Source organism: Temnothorax nylanderi, unplaced genomic scaffold, assembly GCF_030848795.1.
Source record: "Temnothorax nylanderi isolate EJ_2023f unplaced genomic scaffold, tnyl_v1.0 TNYL_tig0091_pilon, whole genome shotgun sequence".
Lineage (NCBI taxonomy): Eukaryota > Metazoa > Arthropoda > Insecta > Hymenoptera > Formicidae > Temnothorax > Temnothorax nylanderi.
The window spans coordinates 485372-506163 of NW_027249153.1; the positions used below are offsets into that span (position 1 = coordinate 485372).

Here is a 20792-nt window from a genome sequence, read left to right on the forward strand (position 1 = left end):
CGAGTCGAGACGACGGTGCACTGACCGACAGCACTCCGTGTTCCGCTCCGCTCCGCGCCGCGCCGCGCCGCGCCGCGCCGCGTTGCTCCGTTCCGTTCCGTTCCGCGCCGAGCCGCGCCGGGGTGCTGTCCCGCGAGGGACTCAAACTTTTTTTCTCGGAGCAACAGCTCCGAGGATACGTAACCACCGTTCGGATCACTCGATTTGTTCATCGATGAAGCGTATACTCTTTGCGACCGAAACTTCCAATCCGCTTTGTACTCTATATAACGTCCCATCCAGGTAGAAATTATCTTCGCATCGGTGAGATTGAAGATGATAGAAACTTCGATCCATCAGGAAATTTTATTGACACGAAAATGGATATATTATTATATTAAAAGTATTATATATTTTTTGTTATAACATAATATTTTTATATTTTAATGTAATAATTTTCACATAATTCTCGCGTCGATGAAAGAATTACTTATATAATTTTAATGATTCTACAATGAATTTTCAGCACCGATTTAACGTAATATTTCACGATTGGCTAAATTCGAAAGCTTTTCACTCGCGATCCGAATTAAAGTTTCATCGAGTATGAGTTACGACGTCCGCGAAACGAAAGTAGCACCGTCAGCTGTAACAAAGTTTCGCTATATTCAAATTCTCCTGCGCGTGTGCTAACGCGAAAATGGTACCTGTTATAACATCGTACTGCTCATCGACGATTCTGTGTTCACCTGACTCGCTGCAAATAATATTTCTCAGACTTAGCGAAACTAGAGTTTAACGTTCTAAACAGAGCATTAAGTAAATCATTTATATAAAACAACGAACGATATATTTTGTACAAAAAGTATTACGGAGAAAAGTAAGCGAAATTATTTCATGCTACTGTATATTTAATGTGAGAGCAAACAAATTTTAGTATAACTATTTGTTTGATATTGCAATAAGATCTATTTTGCCGGTAAAATAAAAAAATTTTGTTGAGTAAATTTATTCAAAAAAATATGTGTTAATTTGCTGTTAAAATAAACAATCTATCCGTAGCAAATGCATTTCGTTACTATACAATAAAATTGTCGCTGGTACAATATTGGTATGAAATTAATAAATTAAAATATTGTTAAAAAATACTCGGTATCCATATATGAGATTTGCAGTATCGCATCTCCCACGGCATCATTTCGTACATCGAAATCAGAACATTCTTGGCCAGTCGTCGCCGAAAGCTGTCGAGCGTGCGTGCGCGCACGATCAGAAAGCGTCGCATTGCCCGGGATAGACATTTCGCGCAGCCGGCGTATCCAAAGTTTAACTTTACACCGGGGGGGATGGGGGAGGGGCGGCGCAGGGAGCCTGAACGCCGTTCGACGTGATCGCACCACGTGCGAGTCTGCCCCCGGTCCACGTATTATGACTACTTGTAGAGCACGTTTGCGGTCCCTCGTTCGTTTGTTGCGAGCGCCGGAACGCGCTCGGGAGGCTTCCCCGCTCCTCTTCACGGCGACCTTAGCGACACATGGCGCGGGCGAGGAGGACGGGCTCTCCGTCGCTTCGGAAGAAGTCTTTCGAACTCGTTCGTCCCGCATCCTGTTTCGCGAAATGCGGGAAACACCCGCGAGAATTCCTTCTCTAATATTACACGGGGAAGATTTGTAGCGCAAAAAAAGTCCCCCCGACGTATGTTCCCGGCCGACTGAAATGCGTGTTTCGTGTAGCACTCTCGTACAGAAATATAATAGAAAATAGTCGGAATCGGCAATTCCGCTGTGCCGCGTTACGATATATCGGCATCGCATTTGCATTCTGCGCGCGGCGTCTCGCGAGTGTATTTGAGTTAATAAAATCTCAACACCTGGAACGTTTCATTGGCTACATTACACGCAAATCTCGAGACGCACCCTTTAATTTCCTGCACGCGATGACGAGGATAAACGGGATTGCCTATAATGACCGTTAACTTACTCTTAGGTGGCTGTAAGTATACACATTCCACTGTTATATGTGTGCTTAAGCAACATGACTAATTGTAACAAGTCGATTGAGCCGACGCTCGAAAATAAGATGATGCAGTTCTAACTTCTAACAGTTCTAATCCACTTTTTCCAACGATATGTTATTAAAAGTGAACATGGCCAAGAAATTTATAGCGATTTAATTATTTCGTTCATCAACGATTATATACACATTTAAAGAAAATTTACGACTGTAAGAAAACTATTTATTGCTTTCCATAAGCGCAGGGGGCGTATTTGATTTATCGATCCCATTGACGGATGTGCCGCAATAAAATTTTAATTCTAATAAAGATATTGCGTTCCATCAAAAGGCGCCCGCTCCTCCGGTATCCACTTTCACGTACGTCCGCGTGCCAACGGAGACACTGGGCGTGGAGGAGCCAGGACGCGGACGAGAGTGAAAGAGCGATTTGGTGACATCAAAGTTTAATAAGCGCCATAAGCCGATCCAACCTGCGATACGCGCGGCTAAAACTCGCCGAGCAATAAAAGCAGTAATAAAGCGTTCGCCTTTCTCACGTCCCGCCCGCGGATGGAAGAAGGAGCGAGGGTGGCAGAAGGGAGGAAAGGCCAGAGACCTAGCGGGCCTTCGTTCGCTCGCTCGCTCGCTCACACGGTGGTTAGCCAAAAGGTTAGAAGGGCGGGAACGCATTAGCGGTGGAAGGTGGCGTGCTCATAGAGACGTCCGGCCGCCCAATTACTCCCGCATTAAATCAATGTTCCTCCACCCCGCCGACCATTCCGCCGTCCCGGTAATAAACCGCGGCCAACATATCTGCACGACTTACGGCTCATCCCCCGGTGTCGCTCACCCTCGTCTCGCTTAACCGGGGACGTCGCAGGAATGCGCGTTCTGTCGTAATATTTGGCTTTAAATCATGTCGCGCTGACAGGCCCCACTTTCTCGCGTTTCTTCTGATTCATCCGTGTGGCGTATCGTCGCAGTCCCGGCGAATCACGAATTTCGTCCCCCCCCCCCCCCCGGCGGTGTCGATATCCGCCGCGCCCGGGGTTCGTGACTTTCCGACGTAAACTACGTTTTGTCTTAAGGTAACGCTGGAGATTCTAAAATACTGTAGTTTCCGGTCTCTTTCAAGATAGGGTATATATGCTCGACTGCAAGGAGAATTTTGCAACTTGTCTGCTTAGAATCGCCGTACATTTCGACGGATAAAGTTTATAAATTTCGTTTTTTTTTTTTAAGGGGGAGGGAGAGGGCGGATTTATGATTTGACGAGGAAGAATAGGAAAAGGGGCCCGAAACGAACGTATATGTGGCACCATTCAACCGCAAGATTAGGTTCGCGCGCAATTTACGACGACGATCTTATTCCTATCCGAGCTTTCATATAAAAGCTTTTTCCTGTAAGCTGCGACACGGGACTTGGACTTTGGGGTTGAACGTAAGAGGGGCAGTGCGCCGATCGGGCGCACCGCGACGAATTAGTAATACCTATACAAGGCATCGACTTCGGCTGGGTTGCTCAGAGAATGATGCCGCAATACACAGAAATGATAGACGTTTGCCTTTAAAACCCTCATTATAAAAAGATCGCTTTTGAAGCTTGAAGAATTGTCGTTTCGATGAATTAGATCTATCATAATCGAAATAAACTAAAGCAACTGATATTCTAAATTGAAATATATTAAAATAATTAAAATTAACTTTTTTAAATTCTTTCCAGGTATCGAGATGACGCGCTCTGCTGGACAGACAGGTAAGAAATTCATTATATTCTCGTACTGACTCGTTTTCTCGCTCACACTCATCGTACGCGAATTACGAGCGATCGAAAAGGCTTGCGATCCTCTCGCAAATGTTATATTCGTTGATGAACGGGCGGCATTCGCAACGCGTCAGAGCGAGGAGGAAACCGATCTAGCTAATAATACAAAGCGGAGCTATAAAAAGGAGCGGTATCGATGGACGGCCGAAGAGATATAAAAGATCTCGTTGGCGAGGTGATTGATACAGAGAGATCGACGTCGCGACGCAATTCCATTGTTCAAAGTGAGCGCGCTGCGGCGCGCACGCAGAAGCAACGAGTTAGAGGCATCGAAGTCTGGTACGAGGTTCTTACCCACGGATATAAATCAACTCTCTCGAGTGACGAACGAACGCAGAATCGGCACGAAGCCGTTTCACGGACCACCGTATGTATACGCGCGTATATACGCAGAACGTATGGAAACGTGGCGAACACGTCCGAACGATGCGTCTCGCCGCCGTTTGCTACATTTACGCGTCTATCGAGTATCAAATCTTGCGTGTCTCGCTCGTCAGGAGGGACGGCTGTTCTCCAAAAGCGCACTCGCGAGATTTTATATAAAAGATACGCGGAGTATATAAAATCGCAAGGACGAACACGCAAAAGATCGACACGTAAATTTTACGACGTTGTTTACGGCGATACGGCGATCCGTGTGATTTATTTGAAAAACGCGAACGGATCCATTATGCATAATCACGTGGCGCGTATAATTAACGATGGCGACGCGGACCAAACGCGCGATACTCGTATCGCTGTAATTAACCGCGAGCGATTTCACGCTAATTGCAAACAACGGAGCGCGATTAATCGTTCGGATCGTTATCGGTTTATTTCCGTCACGCCTTGTGTATTACCTCTCTGTCGCTCGCGAATCTTCGAGCTGTCACCCATTGCCGCGTCGTCCTGCGTGAAAAATCTCTTGTCGCGGTATTTGAACACGCTAAAATTAATGAGGCGTTTCCAACACATTATGCGTCATTATGATGCCGGAAAAGTTTCATATCTTGACGGTAAATATTAGCGATAGCAAAGTCTTGGTGAAAATTATCTCAAATAGCAGGCGACGATTGAGAAAGTGTATCGTTTTCGCGTTTTATACGGCATAAATTATATTCAAAGTGATTATTAAGCAGGGGCGATTGATCAATAAGAAAAGGAGCACTATGATAAAAAAGATGCATAAGGGTTTATCTGCGAAACTCGTCCGGAGCAGGTTGATAATTATTGAAGTATCGATTAAATGCTCCGTTCGCCTTGATTGATCAGCATTTATATCGTGGGTACATCTACCTTGTCGGTTCCCTACAATTTTAAACCGGGTGCCCCATCCTCCAAAGAGTCCATCGCGGGCTTTTAAGCTGTAATGCGCCTGTTTTCGTTCCTGCTAATAGCGCCGTTAAGAGAGCGAAATGTTAATTATATTACTCATAATCGCCAACGCGAGATTACCTGCTGATCTTTTCTTTTAATTTTCGTTGTACACGCGGTCGAAGAGTTGGTCGTGATTTACGATTAGTTCTACAATCGTTGTTGTAGGAGCGATCGCTTGAGATTTCTAATTATAAATTCATAAGTACGACGAGAACGATCGTATCGCGCAGCGCGACACGAGGGACGATCTCGTCGATGGAAATCGCGAGGGGCGAAACGGAGAGTTTTGCCGGCGCGGCGTGCCGCGCGTGTGTCGTCCGGTTTCTCAATGCTCGCTCGACGTTCGCTCAAATTCGCGCTCGCGCCTCACGACGATGGTAAACGTCGGCGGGGATACACGCGCGATTGCGGAGTTCACCGAGCCTTTAAAGAATCGCGAGCCGTGCGTATTTTTTTGTGCGACCACCGCGATTTAACTGGATGTCGTTACTACGTTGTCGGGCATTGTTGTCGGTCCCCGGGCCCCGGGCCCCGTTCATCGGTTTACCCTCGCTCTCTCATCTCCGCGTGGAGCGGAGTCGCCCTCTCCTCTCTCTCTCTCTCTCTCTCTCTCTCTCTCTCTCTCTCTCTCTCTCTCTCTCTCTCTCTCTCTCTCTCTCTCTCTCTCTCTCTCTCTCTCTCTCTCTCTCTCTCTCTCTCTCTCTCTCTCTCTCTCTCTCTCTCTCTCTCTCTCTCTCTCTCTCTCTCTCTCTCTTCTCCGCTCCCTTCTCTTCTCTCACGCCGCGCATCCCGCGTTCGCTCACCCGCCGATCTCCGATCCTATATTTATTGTATCGAAGAGACCAGAGCCGCCGCATTCCACGCGCATGCGCCGCCCGTAATGAGCGGTCTCCAGTCTCCTGTCTGTCTTTCCGTCCGTCTGTCCAGAGGACCGGTCGACCGGTCGCCTTCCATGCCCCCTACTCGTCCCTTCTCGAGAGGTCCCCCTTCGTGCCCCTCTTCCTTCTCCGCCACCGCCGCGCCGCGCCGCGCCGGCCGTCGCTTCTGCCCGCTATTCTTCGCTCCCGCTTGGCTCCCTCGCTATTCCATCTCGTCACTGTCGACCGGGACGTTGGTCCATATCCAGATACACGCGGGGACCAAGTTGCACCTTTCTCGCGAAATTTATTTCGCATTGGCATGACCGATTTTTCCTCTTTCTTTTTCTCCTTTTTTTTTAATCCGCCCGATCGAGGTAACGTTAACGACGATATGAAAGAACGACGATATTGTTGCGGTTACCCGGATAGTTATAATAGCGTGGTACACTATTAAACCGGAGCACAAAAAGTGAAACCGCATTTTGCATCGCCTTAACCGGTAACTCGATCAGCCAGAAGACGTCGACACATTTAGTTCTCTCTCGCAATTACACGGACAAGTACCTTACGCAAAAACGTTTCTTATCGAATCCTCGCCCGACTTCCCGTTTGGAGAAATCAGTGTCTATCGATCGCGAAAATTGTGTTCTCTATTTCTTTTCAGCGCTTAGGACAAACCTTGAAAATAATTTCTCGTTTGCGAGAGATTAACGATTAAGGCGTTGAAACGTTGAAATAAGGTGTACGTGTAAAGTAATGTTTCGCGGAACCTATCGCGAAACAACGACGACGACGACGACGACGACGAGAAAGAAGCTCCCGGGAGCACGGAAAGAAGGATGAAGTAGCGAAGGGGGGGGACAGACGCGCTCGAAGTAGACGAGGCTGATGTTTTATGCCAAATTAAACGATACTATCCCGTACGCCACCTCGTAGAGACCAGTCTTCGTTCCACTGCCATTTTCGGAAAACCGCATTTTACACCGGCTTAGCCGACAAAAAGCGTGTATAATTGCGTACAATGCGGCGGACAGCCCGACAAAAATCCGAGCATCGTTTAATAGCGCGCGGTGCGCGCGCGCGCGCGCGCGAACTTTGGAATCAACTGGCGCGACAGTGACCGAAAAACCAAGCGATGCGCGATGGTCCGTGATTCTAATGCCGCGGCTAAAACCAACGCGTGAAAAACAGGGCGGATTTACTCCTGGCGATCGGGTGGACTCTGCGATCGGGGGTACCTAGAGACGTACACCGCACGGCGGAATGCTTTGAGCGGATCCGATACCTATTAAGATCGTAGAAAACGGATCTGCCTCGAAGTTGCCTAGTCAGGACGGATCCTTCCCGTCGATTCGCCACGCATTTTTAGCGCCAGCGATACAAAACGCTCCGAGTTAGTCGCGCCGCATACCTAGCTACGCGTCCGATACATCGAATTACATCACTGACGCGGTTAATCCGTACGCTCGCGAGAAGAAGCTCCGATGTCGGAAATCGTCGGTGAAACTCTCAGGAATAGGGAATCATGGGACGTGTCGTGATAACGTCATGAAAAATGAGTCACATCGAGAGGATACATCCGATTCGATTCGAACAGTCCATCTCATCCGCGATCCATCTCAACCGAGACTCGAGTGAATCCGCTGACAGGAAGAACCGAGCTGAGCTGATAGGAAAGGAATAGAGAAAAGGCGTGCGAAGAGCAGAGCGTGCAGAGAACGCGAACGATCGTCGACACGCACGTCTGTACTTTGTGGTCACCCGTGGGGCTCTCCCCATTCAACCGGTGGCTCGACTCGCCCACTCGTTCGTTCATTCATACGCGGGGAACGCGATTTGAATCGATAAGCAAAACTCGGAAGCGTGTCTTCCCGCTACCTCCGCCGCTTAAATCCGCTCTTGACCTCCGAAGCGGCGAAATCTTCGCTCCTCTCCATTGCGCTCCTCGCCAAACGCGATGTAAACGCTCCCAGCTAACCCAATATTAATAACAATTAATAACTATACTATCATAATGAATAACAACTAATGAGATAACGCTAATGAGGATATCATCCGCGCTCGCTTGGTATACTTTTGCTATGTCATTGCAGCTTTGACTACGTTTACACGGCGGCTTATAATCCAGTTTTATAACTACCGTATACTATCTGATTCAAATTTTTTCTTCTTATCACGATTACTTAAATATAAACCTATTTTATATTCTAAACATTTGAATTAATCTCTTTTGACATCTACATATATATGTAGTTTAAGTATCAAAAGAAGCTCCTATTTAAATAATCATTATGATTAAAAGAAAAATTTTGGAACGGATAGTATACGATAGTTATTAAACTGGATTACAAATCGTCGTGTAAACGTAGTCTTTGAAGCAAGATGCGACATGAAAGTTTTTTTATCCCGTAAAATGTAAATTTTTTTTACAACTGAATGTCTAAAACTAAATTCGTTTTTATTCGCGCAAGATGGAGAAAGCGACGATCCGTCGTAAGGGTATAATCCCATTAGGCTTTAATCGATGATCCCCTCCACAGTTGAACGCAACGTTAGGGTCGACTGAGGGATAAGGTTGCGGCGTTGAAAATAGATACACAAGCTACCGCGGAGATACGGCGTTTTATTGGCGTCGCGGGGTTCCAGATCTCACAATCGGTCAAATGAAGACAGAGCACTGGCAGCTCCGCTCCGGCCTGACAGTGTTAAAATCTCAACTTACCAGAGATCGGAGTCTTGTTTATAGGAACATATTTATTCTCTACAGCTTTTATTTATATCTATTCAGGTTTGTTTATATCTGTCGATAAGTGTCTCTAAAGAATTTTAAATGACTAATCAATAACGTGTATGATCTATTCGAAATATGATTTCCGCTCGTGCTGCCTTCTCCATCAACTATACTATTTTTCTTTCCCGCAATTTGCGCAAATAATATTGCTCTCTTCGACAAATGGTAGAAAAGTCTGTTAATCCTCTTGCCTGCCTGAAAAACGTCATTGCGTTACATTGGCGAGAAGGCACGCGCAGCGAAGATCACCGGCTGGTGGGGATGACGTTTCGGGGATGATGGGGGTGGAACCCTCGAAGAGCACGAGGGCCAACACGCGCCGATGACACTTACGCACACGTTCTCAAGACCGGCCGTCGCGCGGGTGTTCCTTCGCCACTTTCGTTACGTTTACGCCCGTTTTCATACCGAAGTTGTTTTGCAAATTGCGTCAGGAACACCGTTTTTACTCGCACGTTATAATCGCGATCGCGTTGAATATCGGAAAATTTGATTATCGTAATTTGTGACCGATAACGTGTTGTGTTACGTACGTAGAACGTTTCACCGCATTGTGTTCATCAGGAGACTCGATTTATAGACTTTTAACGATACACGATTGTGGACGAGAGCGAACAGCGTGTACAGAGATTTCAGAGCTGTGCGTAAAATGCAGAGATGATTCATGGCAGCTAGCGCGAAAGCGATGCAGATATAAGTCTGATTTCCGCGACGTAAAAATTTCAAAGAATCACGCCTGTTCCGTTAGAGACGCCTGTTGAGAAGAAGCCTCAGGAATCCTCTTAGTACACGCGAAATGTGGCAATCGGCAAACCATATATGCGCGACCACGTATAACCATCCCGCGTTTATGCAGCTGCGGATGAACAGTAACGAATTTCACTCGTGGTTTCATTCTAGGAAACCGTCCATGGACGACGTCGGAAATCCTACCTCCGTCAACGCACGGTGAGTACTCTCTCAGTCCCGATTCGCGTTCTACGAAATCTCGCGCGAATTTATTATACGCACGCCTCTTTCTTATCTTGGGTAGTGTCTTAAGAACGGGGAACAGGTCTGATTTGCGTTCTTGCATACACGCAGAACTATGATCTTAATATATCTACTATTTACCACGGTCAATAATATATTTTATAATGAAGATTTCTCATTTATATCAAACTGATTTGCGTAGGGATCTTTAAAGGCATCAGTAGCGCGCCTCCCATAAAAGGCAAAATACGAAACGCGGGGAAGAACCTTCGCATCGGGCGTGTAACGTTCTTTCGGCACTACGGGCGATTACATTTTGACGATGTTACAAGCGCTCGTAACGTTCGTTAATACTGACATCCTCCCACCCTATCGAATGTCCGAAGTGGCGGAGCGATTTTCGTAGGTAAAACCTTCCCGGGTAAATCTTATCGACTACGATCTACCCTTCGTCCTCCATCGAGAGCGGCCTATCTGCCGCCGTAACAATTGAACCCGTAATAGAATCACATTTATTCTTATTACCCGACGAGGTCAACCGACCAGCGAAACTTCGAGACCTTCTCCTCACGCTCCCGTCCGACTTCGGATCGGCTTTCCTAAGCCATTCCACGACCTACGTTATTTTTCCCCCGAGCTCTCCGTCGTTTTCTCACCATCCTACGCCGCGTTTTCATGGTCCACTTTTGTTTATCCCTGCGGTTTCGGCGCGATCCCAAAGCGAAACAATCAACTCCGTCATCCCGAATGAAAAGAGCGGAGCGTTCCCCGATATATATATTGCAAAATAAATACGAATGCCATTAACCCGAAACAGAAAAGAAAAACTACTGCGACATGCATCATCGAGATAATGCGGCGGCGAGATATAATCAACGCCGCGGTGTTTCGTTAGCCAACGTATCCGACGTATTTAATATGTATAACCGTGACTCACGCACACCACCCACCTACGTCGCGCGAAGAATCTGCCACTTTGTATCTTGCTCCCCATCTCGTGATGTACCTTGGAAGTTAAACTGCAAGGCCATCAAAGTCTTTAACCGGGTTATGGAGATGCCGCTTTCGAGATAAATCGCAGAGTTTTTGCATAAAAATTCTTCCAACTGAACTTTGCGAATTCTCTCTTTCTCTCGCTCTCTTTCTCTGTCTTTCTCTCTCGCTTCTTTTACATTATTTTTGTGTCAGATAAATTAAAAATGTTAACGTAATCTGATTTGTAAGTTACGAAACATACAAAACTAGTCTCGCTTTAGTTTACGTATAAAATGTAAAATATTAAAAGGCCGAAATAACGAATTATCGCTGTGGCAGCGATGATAAAAGACGGTGGGCGTTACGAGGCGCATCGTCACCGGTATAACCGACGCCCGAGGCGACAACCTTACGAGATGCGTTCTCTCGAGCCACCGTGCCGCGCAGCATCCGACGACGAGTGCGCAAATACAGAAATTTTGCGAGAGCGAAGGAGGTAATCACGGTACTGCGCGATATAGCGTTTCTTCGTCGTGGCTCGTTTATACGATACCCTTATCGTTCCTCTCTTAAATCGCTGTCGCAGATCTGCAGCAAAATCTCGCGAATCAGCAATCGCGATTTCGTCTCTTTCGGGAAGAGTTCGATGAGCGGTCGAGCCTGTCGCGAGCGCGCGAGCGTTAGCAACGAGGAGACTCTTTCTGTACCACCATTAATATTAATGCATTCCGCCGTATTCTCGGCCGTATTGTACTCGCGTCGACGACGACGACGACGACGACGCGGCCGCCGCGCGTCCAACAATATCGCTCTCGCGTTTCTGTGACACTACACACCGCGCCCGTCTCTCTTTAGCGCGCGCCGACGCGACCGGAGCCGACCGGAGCGCGGCCGGAACGGAACGGAGTTTTGTCCGCCGGAGCTGAATATTCACGCCGGCTAATAAATAAAACTTAAAGGAGGAAAGCGAAACAACGGGCGAGCCGCATTTTTCCCTCCGCTCGCGCTCGCTTTTCTTACCTAGCTCGTTGCCCCGTTTGGTTTCTCTCCCTCCCGAGAATCCTCCCGAGAGACCTCCGGAGAGAGAGAGAGCATTGTCGCACGGTTTCCTCCCGTCTTACGAAACGCGCTGGACAATGCGCGTTTCTACGCTTTTGCCTCCGCTAGTTACAGCCGATGCAGCGTTACCGGAATTTGTCGCTCTTGTTTCGCCGTCGCACCGCCGCGGACAAGACGCTATTAACTCGATCTCGATGAGTGAAAGTTATGCCGTGCTATTTATATTTTCTACGCATACTCTAATTTCACTCGCATTAAAGCACAAATGCTTTTATGCTCGTTGCATCAATTGTACGATACTAACGATACTGAGTTCGAAATGTATTGGCGATTGAGTCGTACACGTGTATTTCTCTCGCGCGGAAAAAGTGGGGATTCGTTAGATTTCGGTTATTTATTTGAAGAATATGAAAAACGCGCGTGGTATCTCTTATGAATGTGCGTAGGAAGGAAGATTTAGAGAAGAGATACACTCGGGAGTCATAAGTATAGCCACAGGGTGCCTGCTTCTTGCAAAATATCCCTCTCTCCCTATCGGTCGATACAAAGAAAGGATTACGCGAATATTTTGGATAAGATATATCTATCATCGTGAATTATTACGTCGTACGTTAGAAAGTTGCTGAAGACCTATTATGTTTTGCGGATTTAACGGTCAAAAAGTTATTCTCCTCCCTTTCCCTCTCAGGAAACTGCACGCACATACGATGTACGTATTTCGACTCGAAAGAGATGCATTTTTATCCGTAAATAAAATATTACGCACACGCGCACGCGACGTTATAGTTAGGAACGTAAACGAAAAGATGCACGCAGCCTCTCTCTCTCTCTCTCTCTTTTTCTCGACTCTTCCGGTTTGGCGGACGAGGATGTCGAGGGATACGATCGACCGGCATCGGTACGGAAACAGGTTGGTCGAGTTTTAAGCAGTCCGAAGACGTATCGCAAATTAGAAGAACGTGCGTCCGGCGAGTACACGTGGCGCCTGTGCCGCGACGTCGAATTTCTGCACACGGCCCGCGTGCAGAATCCCTAATAAGTCAGCGCGCGGCTAGACAGAAGTCTCGCGCGCGCACCCGCGCGTATTCGCATGCGGCCTGTTCGCGGTGGAGACGTAGCGACGTCACGGATACGTGGGATTCCTCTCGAGCAGCTGGATCACGTGCCCCGGCGGAACGTGAGGCTAACTTAAATGCGAATCAGGAACTGCAACGCGCGCCACGCCGCGCCGTGCCGCATCTCTGCCGTCGCGGATTTTGAACGCCGATCTCGATTGTTTTTCACGTCTTCGTCCTCGCCACCCGTCCTATCACTGCCCGATTCACTTGGGCGGAAACTTGAGTCATCGAAATCGAACGACATTTGACTCAACGCCGCGCCGTCGCGCGTCGCGACGGAGAAACGGATCTCGCGCTGCCGTGATTTTGCGCGTGCAAATCTCGATATTGCTCTTAAAATTTCCATACGGTGATCTATACGAACGTAATTCATTTATAATTACGTTCGCCACGCATACCGTGTCCCATACAGTTATTTTGACGATTGCCCGCGACGTCGAATTCAAGTAACGCCTTTTCTTGCAACGAAATACCGCGCGCGCGCGGAGTCTAAATGTTGCGGACGAAAAGTTTCTCGATATAAAACCAAGGGAGTAACAATAGGTATTTTCATTAGTCGAGTGGTTCGGTCCAACGGTAGATATTTGATTCGCTTTTTATCGCACGGCTTCGCATTCCGGTCCGCGTCGGTCGCTTCGTCGAACAGGATCGGAAAAACGGCCGCGACGCTGACTTCTCGATCGTAATGTCGGAAGAAACCTCCGCTTAGGAGTAAATAGCATTGTGAATACACTCCGAATGATGCTTTATTTATTCCGGAATTTCGTTTCGCGCGCTCGCAAGAAAGCGCCTGTCCCGCCGCCCGCCGCCCGCCGCCGCTGTTGCTCCGCTATCGAAATAATATCTACGGGTACTTACTTTCTCGAGAGAAGAGTAAAACGTTCGAGTTTACCTACCTAACGTCTCGTACGCGTTTTGAATTCGCCTCGTAAACTGAGCGCGGCCGATGTCTTATCTAATCTCAATATAATTGCGAGAGCGCGCGTCATATAAAATAGCTTATTATACTATAGAAAAGTTGATTCGGGGACCATAATACGGGGGTCTGGAAATTAGCCCTCGCCCGTCTACCTATCTACAATGGTGATGATTATGTCTACTTATAGGTATAACTACCTACGTGCGCCAAACTACCCGTCTACCGTCTCTGAAATAATCTTCGCGGTCCTGCCTTCGTCTCGTCCCCCTTCTCGCCCGATGAGCTTGTCGAAACTAGTTTATGAAACGAGTTCGGAACCAATGACCTCTCCTTCGCGTAGTTGTATACGATACCACGGTATAGTGACGAAGCTTGTTTATGTGTTACAGATTTGAGGAGAGACACTACGCTTTCGAAAGGTACGCTCAACTTCACTCAAAATGCATGCCGCTTTGTTTTCCCCTATACGTTCATGGTACTTTTCTTTTAAACCCCTGCGTGAAAGTCTGCTAGATCCGTTCGGACTTTGGACCTGTGCCGAAAAAAGGCGCGGCCTTTTAAGGTATCCTATAACGACGAATGGTCTAACGCTTATTAGCAATGATGCATTCTTCCACACACATGTATGCACCGAGTTCTCAAAAGGCCGAACGGTTATTTAAAAGCGAAACGTTACCGCAAAATATATAAGCGTCATCTGATTGCGAGCGCAACGCAGTCGCGCGACGATTCTCTCACAGTTATACATAATACATACGTGTTATTATCGCGTATGCGCCCTATAATAACGACTTTTCGCGCGGCGGGCAAACTATCGACTGAACGTCGTGTGTTCGGTGACGAAACGCGATTATGTAAAAACTATATGAGTGGAGCGCGCGCCGAATTGCAAAGCAGCAGTTTTCGGGGCTGTCGAATGCGCTTTGGCGCTCGTTGTATTATAATGCACGGCCCGGCCGTGCTTTTGTTTTACGTATGATTGCCGAGCCGCTCGTTCTCGCGCCTTATGTGGATCGCGAGAGGCTTTAAACTCCGGGACGTTTATCGCGGCTAGGAAGGCGGGCCGACGATCGTTCGCGCCTTCGAGGCTCGAAAGGGACTCGTCGCGTCCGAAACTTTGTACCTTTTCTTTCCGCACGTTTAGCTTTACATATTGCTCTTTTAATCATCGCGTGAATCGCGATTACAGCCGATCGCGTTTTATTGGCACGCGGCCGAGCTTCCTTATTACGACAGAAAGTAGGAATGCAACTTATGGAGCGTCAAGGAGGGTACGAGCGATATAGAGTTCAATGCTCGATTCAGCTCGGCACAATTCCACCAGAGCCCTATATACGACCGTCTTAAAAGGCGTTTTAAATCGGCGTGTCGTGAAAGAATCCCATAGAGATGCGGCGTATAAAGGCATTCCACCAACCCTCCTACCCTTTTTTTCCCTCCTCTCTCATCAACGTTCGGGCGCATCGATCTATCTCGTTGGAACATTTTCCTCGTCCGGCTCATTGCGTATTTCCCGTAGCGCGTATTATTCGTCTCTGAATAATTTATGTATTATTTTCCCGTCTCATCAGCGATCTCGACGATACATAATTTACGTTTCGCGTCCTGATTCATTCGCCGCAAGCGTCGCGACGTTCGCCCGGCTTCTCCGAAAATTTGCGATTCCATCAGAGCGCGTACCCAACGTATCCGCGCGAAACGTTAATAATAAAAACGAAAAAGCATATATTTGAGGATTGCCGCGACGAGTGCGGGCTCTCTCCTACTCATTTATTCCATAAATCTGACGATAAATAACCGACATATTGGGGCGTTCGCGTGGCTCCGGATCCCGCGGCATGCTTATCGTATCCCACAAATGCGCCGGAACGCATTTAAAATGTATTGAACTGTCACGGAGCAGTGGTTTTCCGGATTTTTACATTTTTCATCGGCGCCCGGGTGCAGGGCCCGCTTGGATTAGTGAGTTATTGTTGTTCTAAGTGCGTCGGTCAAAGGGAGTGAACACCCCAAGTTCTGGCGCGGTAATCCTGACCATAACGGCTCGCACCCCACAAAAGCTCCATCCTCCCCTTCTTCTTTCGTCTTCTCCCCCCCCCCCCCACCACCCCGAACCCCGTGCCAAATAGCCGCTACTTGCCGATGGGTTCGTTGCATTTCGCAGCCGAATATAATTTTCATGATTTTTGTAACAAATAAGTAGTGAAAACGATTGCTCTCTCTCTCTATCGAAAAATTCGTTTGATGTTACAAGCATGAAGGTGCTTTGTGACAGCCTCCTTCGAGAATACTTATGAAAGAATCGCCGAAACGATTGACAAAGAAAAAACGCGGGCACATACACGATCGCTATTATAGAGCATATAGGGACGTAGACCAATTTGATGTTAGAGATGGGGCAGTATGTCGCAGTGAACTCGACAGATATCGACCTCCCAAGTTTGTACCTCATTTTCATAGATATACATTTGCACGGCATTTATAGCGACATTTTCGCACGCAGGAAAAAACTTTTCCTATACGCACGTACACGGTTCCCTATTTATTATTTTCAAAAGATTGAAAGAGGTTTATGTAATGCGAACATATCTGATCTGTGCATTTAAATTTGATTTTTTCAGATATAAGATGCGCCTCGATTATCATATATAATATTTTTAATAAAATGTTAATTGCGACCCTAATATAAAAGTATAATCGAAATTATACATAATTAAATAATATTGCGTAAAGTTTACGGATTCAGATAATTACATTTACACTTGTAACGATTTCTTATTTGTTATCGATTCTTACAGTTGAGACGATATCGATTTTTATTGTTGAGATTATTTCTCATCTTTTGGTTTCTCAAGTATTATAGCAATAATCTAATACTTATTACAAGTTCACAAATATCGATCAATAAAATTATCATTAAATATGAATAAATAGGCCATGAAAGATTAAGCTAGAATTGACACATTATAAAAATAAATATAATTATTAATTATTATAGCGTATAATTGCAATAATCTTTAGCATGTTTTTATCAAATAATTTACTTGGAATATGCTATATGATCGTGATTCGCATTAATATTTGCACTAATTTGCTTAAATTTGCGCTAATCTACCTTAGCCCATTCATTTCAAGGCAATGGATCTACGAGATATTACATTTATCTGTATTATATTCACAGATCCTTTACCTTAATTCAAAATAATTTCAGACTCACCGATATGATGTGCAACAGCGGATCGTATTGTCGTCACTACGTCGATCTGTAAAATACAAAACCGAAATTATAGCAGCGCCCAAAACAATTAATATTAATATTAACCCTGCGGAGGTCGCGATGCTAAAATCGGAAGATCGCATGTATTTGAGATAAGCATGCGAGTTCATAAAATCACACTCTAGTTAATTTCTGATTAAGAACGTACAAAGCGAAATAAAAACGCTTCGACTCTGACTCGTTTACACAATTTGTATGAAATATTCTTAAAACGGCAACGGCAAATCAATTTATTCAGTTAACGTATCTTACGTTTTTCTATGTTTTAAGAAAGTTTTCCACGCATCTGTCCAATCAATCGCGACTTCCCGAGGGCTAGAAAAAAATTATTCCGCACGTCAAATTCTTTTTCTTCATTCACATATATCTTATAAAATTATTAAACAAAATAATGATATAGTTTACAAAAAGTTTTCTCTCTCTTTTTAAATTTTTATAAAATCTCACAAGGAAATCTATTTATCTAATTGTTATTAGTCAATCATCCAAATAAACGGAAACAAACGAGACTGACTATGCAACCAATAAGTAATTTATAGATAATGAATTAAATTTACCCGTGGCTTGCTCCGCCATCACCCGATGCCTCCCGAGCCCTCCTCTCACTCAGCTTCTTTGCACAACGCGATATTCGCGAATACGCGTTTAATTACGATCAATCGCGTACTAATCGCGAAAATCGCGCGACAATCTGAACGGCACTCCAGACAACCGTACATGGCCTGCAATCCCACGAAATATGCGAGATACTTCTAATAATGGTCGACGCATCGTGGCTTCTCATTACACGAATTATACGGCGACTCGCGCGTTGACTTCACGCCCTCAATTCGGAAATGATATTAATCGGTGAAAAATTCAAGACCCGATGCGAAATACATATCTTATCGCATATGCCGGAGATCGAACTCCGAAATTGCGAAATTGCGAAATTGCGCCGGAGTGGAACCTCAAAAGGAGTTCGAGTGACGGAATCTGCCATCCGCCACAGGACTGACAGGACAGCAAAATAATGGACAATAAGGACAATAAAGGAATAACAACTACTCACCTCACGGTCGCTCCGCCGTTGCCCGATGCCTCCCAGGCCGCCTCCTCCTCTCCTCGATCCTCCTCCGTTGGTCCATTGTCGCACTCACTCACGACGCGACGACATTCACGAGCGAAAATGCCGAAAATCGACGATATCGTCACTTATGACCGCGCGACACTGAAAGCACGGCACTCCCGGTATTAATCTCACGACGACGCGGCGCGTATACTTAATTACACGGCGACGGAAGAATTACGTCGCGGTCGGAGAAACTACGCGATCGAACGAAACTATACGATCCGCTTGACACCCGCATGACGCCGCGCCGTGACTTCCCGCCATCCCGCGCGCAGGTAGACGCGACAAGTGAAGCGAAGGTGGCGGAGAGAAATTCCGTAAATCGCACGGCCAACTTCACTCGCCAGGAGCAACTGTCGCGAGAATGCGATTACGCCATTTTGATTAACTACATGCAATTAAATATTAAATCATCGATTTATGAACGATTTATCTATCCTCCACGATCGCCAAATCGTCAAACACGATTAAATATGAGGTTAAATCGTTAATAGATACTGTCGCTAATTAAACACGTCGCGGCGTCACGCGATTCAGGGTCCACTCGTATTCTTTATCCGTGTTCCGAAAACGACGGACGACGGCCACTTGATTCTGAAATCGCGTGACACGACGCGAGCGAGACGCGAATCTAGTTGACGGTTGAGAAAAGCGAAATCAATCGTCCGAAAGAATGTAATAGAAATTAAATCACTATTATCGAATGCGACATACCTCGGCATCCGTATATCAACCCGTATATCCGCGAAGCACACGAATTAAATGAACATTCGCAAGCTAAACAATCGGATCCGGCGATGTGTATTTACTCCGCAGTCCACGATATATGCGATACGGGAGCGGGAGCACGGGGCACGGGGCGCGGGGCGCGGGGCGCGGGGCGCGGGAGTAACGACGTCAGAACGGGCCACAGGCGCCGCGGTAAATATGAGTAGTGGGGACAGAGTGGGGGTAAGGTGACTACACACGGTGCGCAGTCGCCGCGGTCGGTTAGTTCGGTATGCCGGGTATGCGTATATAAAGCCTACCCCTCTCTATTCCCACTGCTCATGTTACCGCGGCGCCCGCGGCCCGACGCCCGTTCTGATGTCGTTGCTCGCGGACTCGCGGATCGCATCGCAGAGTAATGCATCCTCAACTTCAGGGGCTCGATTCTTGAATGCGATTTGCGATTGTTTCATTCGCAAGGGCAACGTATGCGCAAATTTTGCTCTTACAGACAAGTTTGCAAGTCGATTGGCTATCGCATGGCTTTTGACCAATCAACGTGCAACCTTTCTGTAAAGCCCGGTCTACATAGGCCGCAGTTCGTAAAACGCAAGCACACGCACAGTCTACAGTCTACATGTCAATCTAACCTTCTATCTATACACAAAGAGGTTAGATTGACATGTAGACTGTGCGTGTGTCTTGCGTTTTGCGAACTGCGGCCTGCGGCCTATGTAGACCGGGCTTAAGAGTAAAATTTTCGCATACGTTCCTCTTGCAAATAAATTCAAGAATCGAGCCCCAGGACCCAGGTAGCTTCAGTGCCAACGAATCCGCGGAATTGGGCGCAAAGTGTAGGATAGAACCTGCTCGTCGGAATTATTCGAGACGAAAATACCGGAATATCGGCGTACGTTTATTTTCAAATATGTTTACTGTCCTTCCGGATGCGATAGCGGACAAGTATACTAGGAGACGGTACGTGAGGCGCGATCGATTATATTCCGCGATCCTCTACGATCATCGATTCGCTCTATTTCATTACCTCGCGGCCTCGGTACAATTTGTCGCTCGCGAGCGTCTCGGGATTCGGGATGCAGATTATCTCTCGGAGCTCGGAGCATACTTCACGCGGCTCGTTCGTGAAGACGTTCACGTCGTGGCAATAACGACGTCAGCGACGGACACGGAAGTTGAAACTTCCCGCTTCGCTGTGAGATTTACGGCAAGATAATCGGTTCTCGCGACCGTCGTCAACGATGCTTCTTATTATTGTTAGATACGAATGTCGGGCTTTGCGTCTTTCGTCGATTTGAATATCGGAGCTGTAACGCATTTGTAATTGAGAGCGCGTAAGTGACCGCGAGTCGCCGGATCGAGTAAATTCGCGTAACGGGAAGCCATGATGTGTCGAGCGATTCGATCGTTATTAGCAGGATCTTCTGTATTTCGCATACGGTTAACGTCGGGAGTGCCGTTGAAAGTGCTACGCGATTCTTTCAACGAATAGTACGCGCGCGATTGTAATTAGCCGTTAGTTTTCGCGAGTGTTGTGTGAGAGTGTTGAGCAACGATGGAAGCTGAGAGGAGGAGGGGGCTTGGGAAGCATCTGGCGACAGCGGAGCAACCATGAGGTGAGCAGTGTATTATTGTTATATTTGTTATTTGCCGACTTAATTGTTCGTATCTGTTCGATGCGCCAACAATTATTTTTTGAAAAATTGATTATTTTGGATGCTGCTTCAATTTCGATAAATATATGTATTTTGCAGATCTACGTAGTTTACACAACTCCGCTGTTGCGCATCGTGTACTGGTGAGTGATAAATTATACTTTATTTTAATTA

At 46.6% G+C, this 20792-nt stretch overlaps 1 protein-coding gene across 1 annotated transcript in view; it reads left to right on the forward strand.

Annotated features, from left to right (window-relative positions):
* The window catches only part of LOC139775042 (protein trachealess-like), a 79674-nt gene that overhangs the window by 13825 nt on the left and 45057 nt on the right, over positions 1–20792 (forward strand). Inside the window, exons 2-4 of the mRNA XM_071710708.1 lie at positions 3698–3730; positions 9707–9754; positions 14239–14268. Of these exons, the coding sequence (XP_071566809.1) occupies positions 3698–3730; positions 9707–9754; positions 14239–14268 (111 nt within the window). The remainder of the gene's footprint in view (positions 1–3697; positions 3731–9706; positions 9755–14238; positions 14269–20792) is intronic.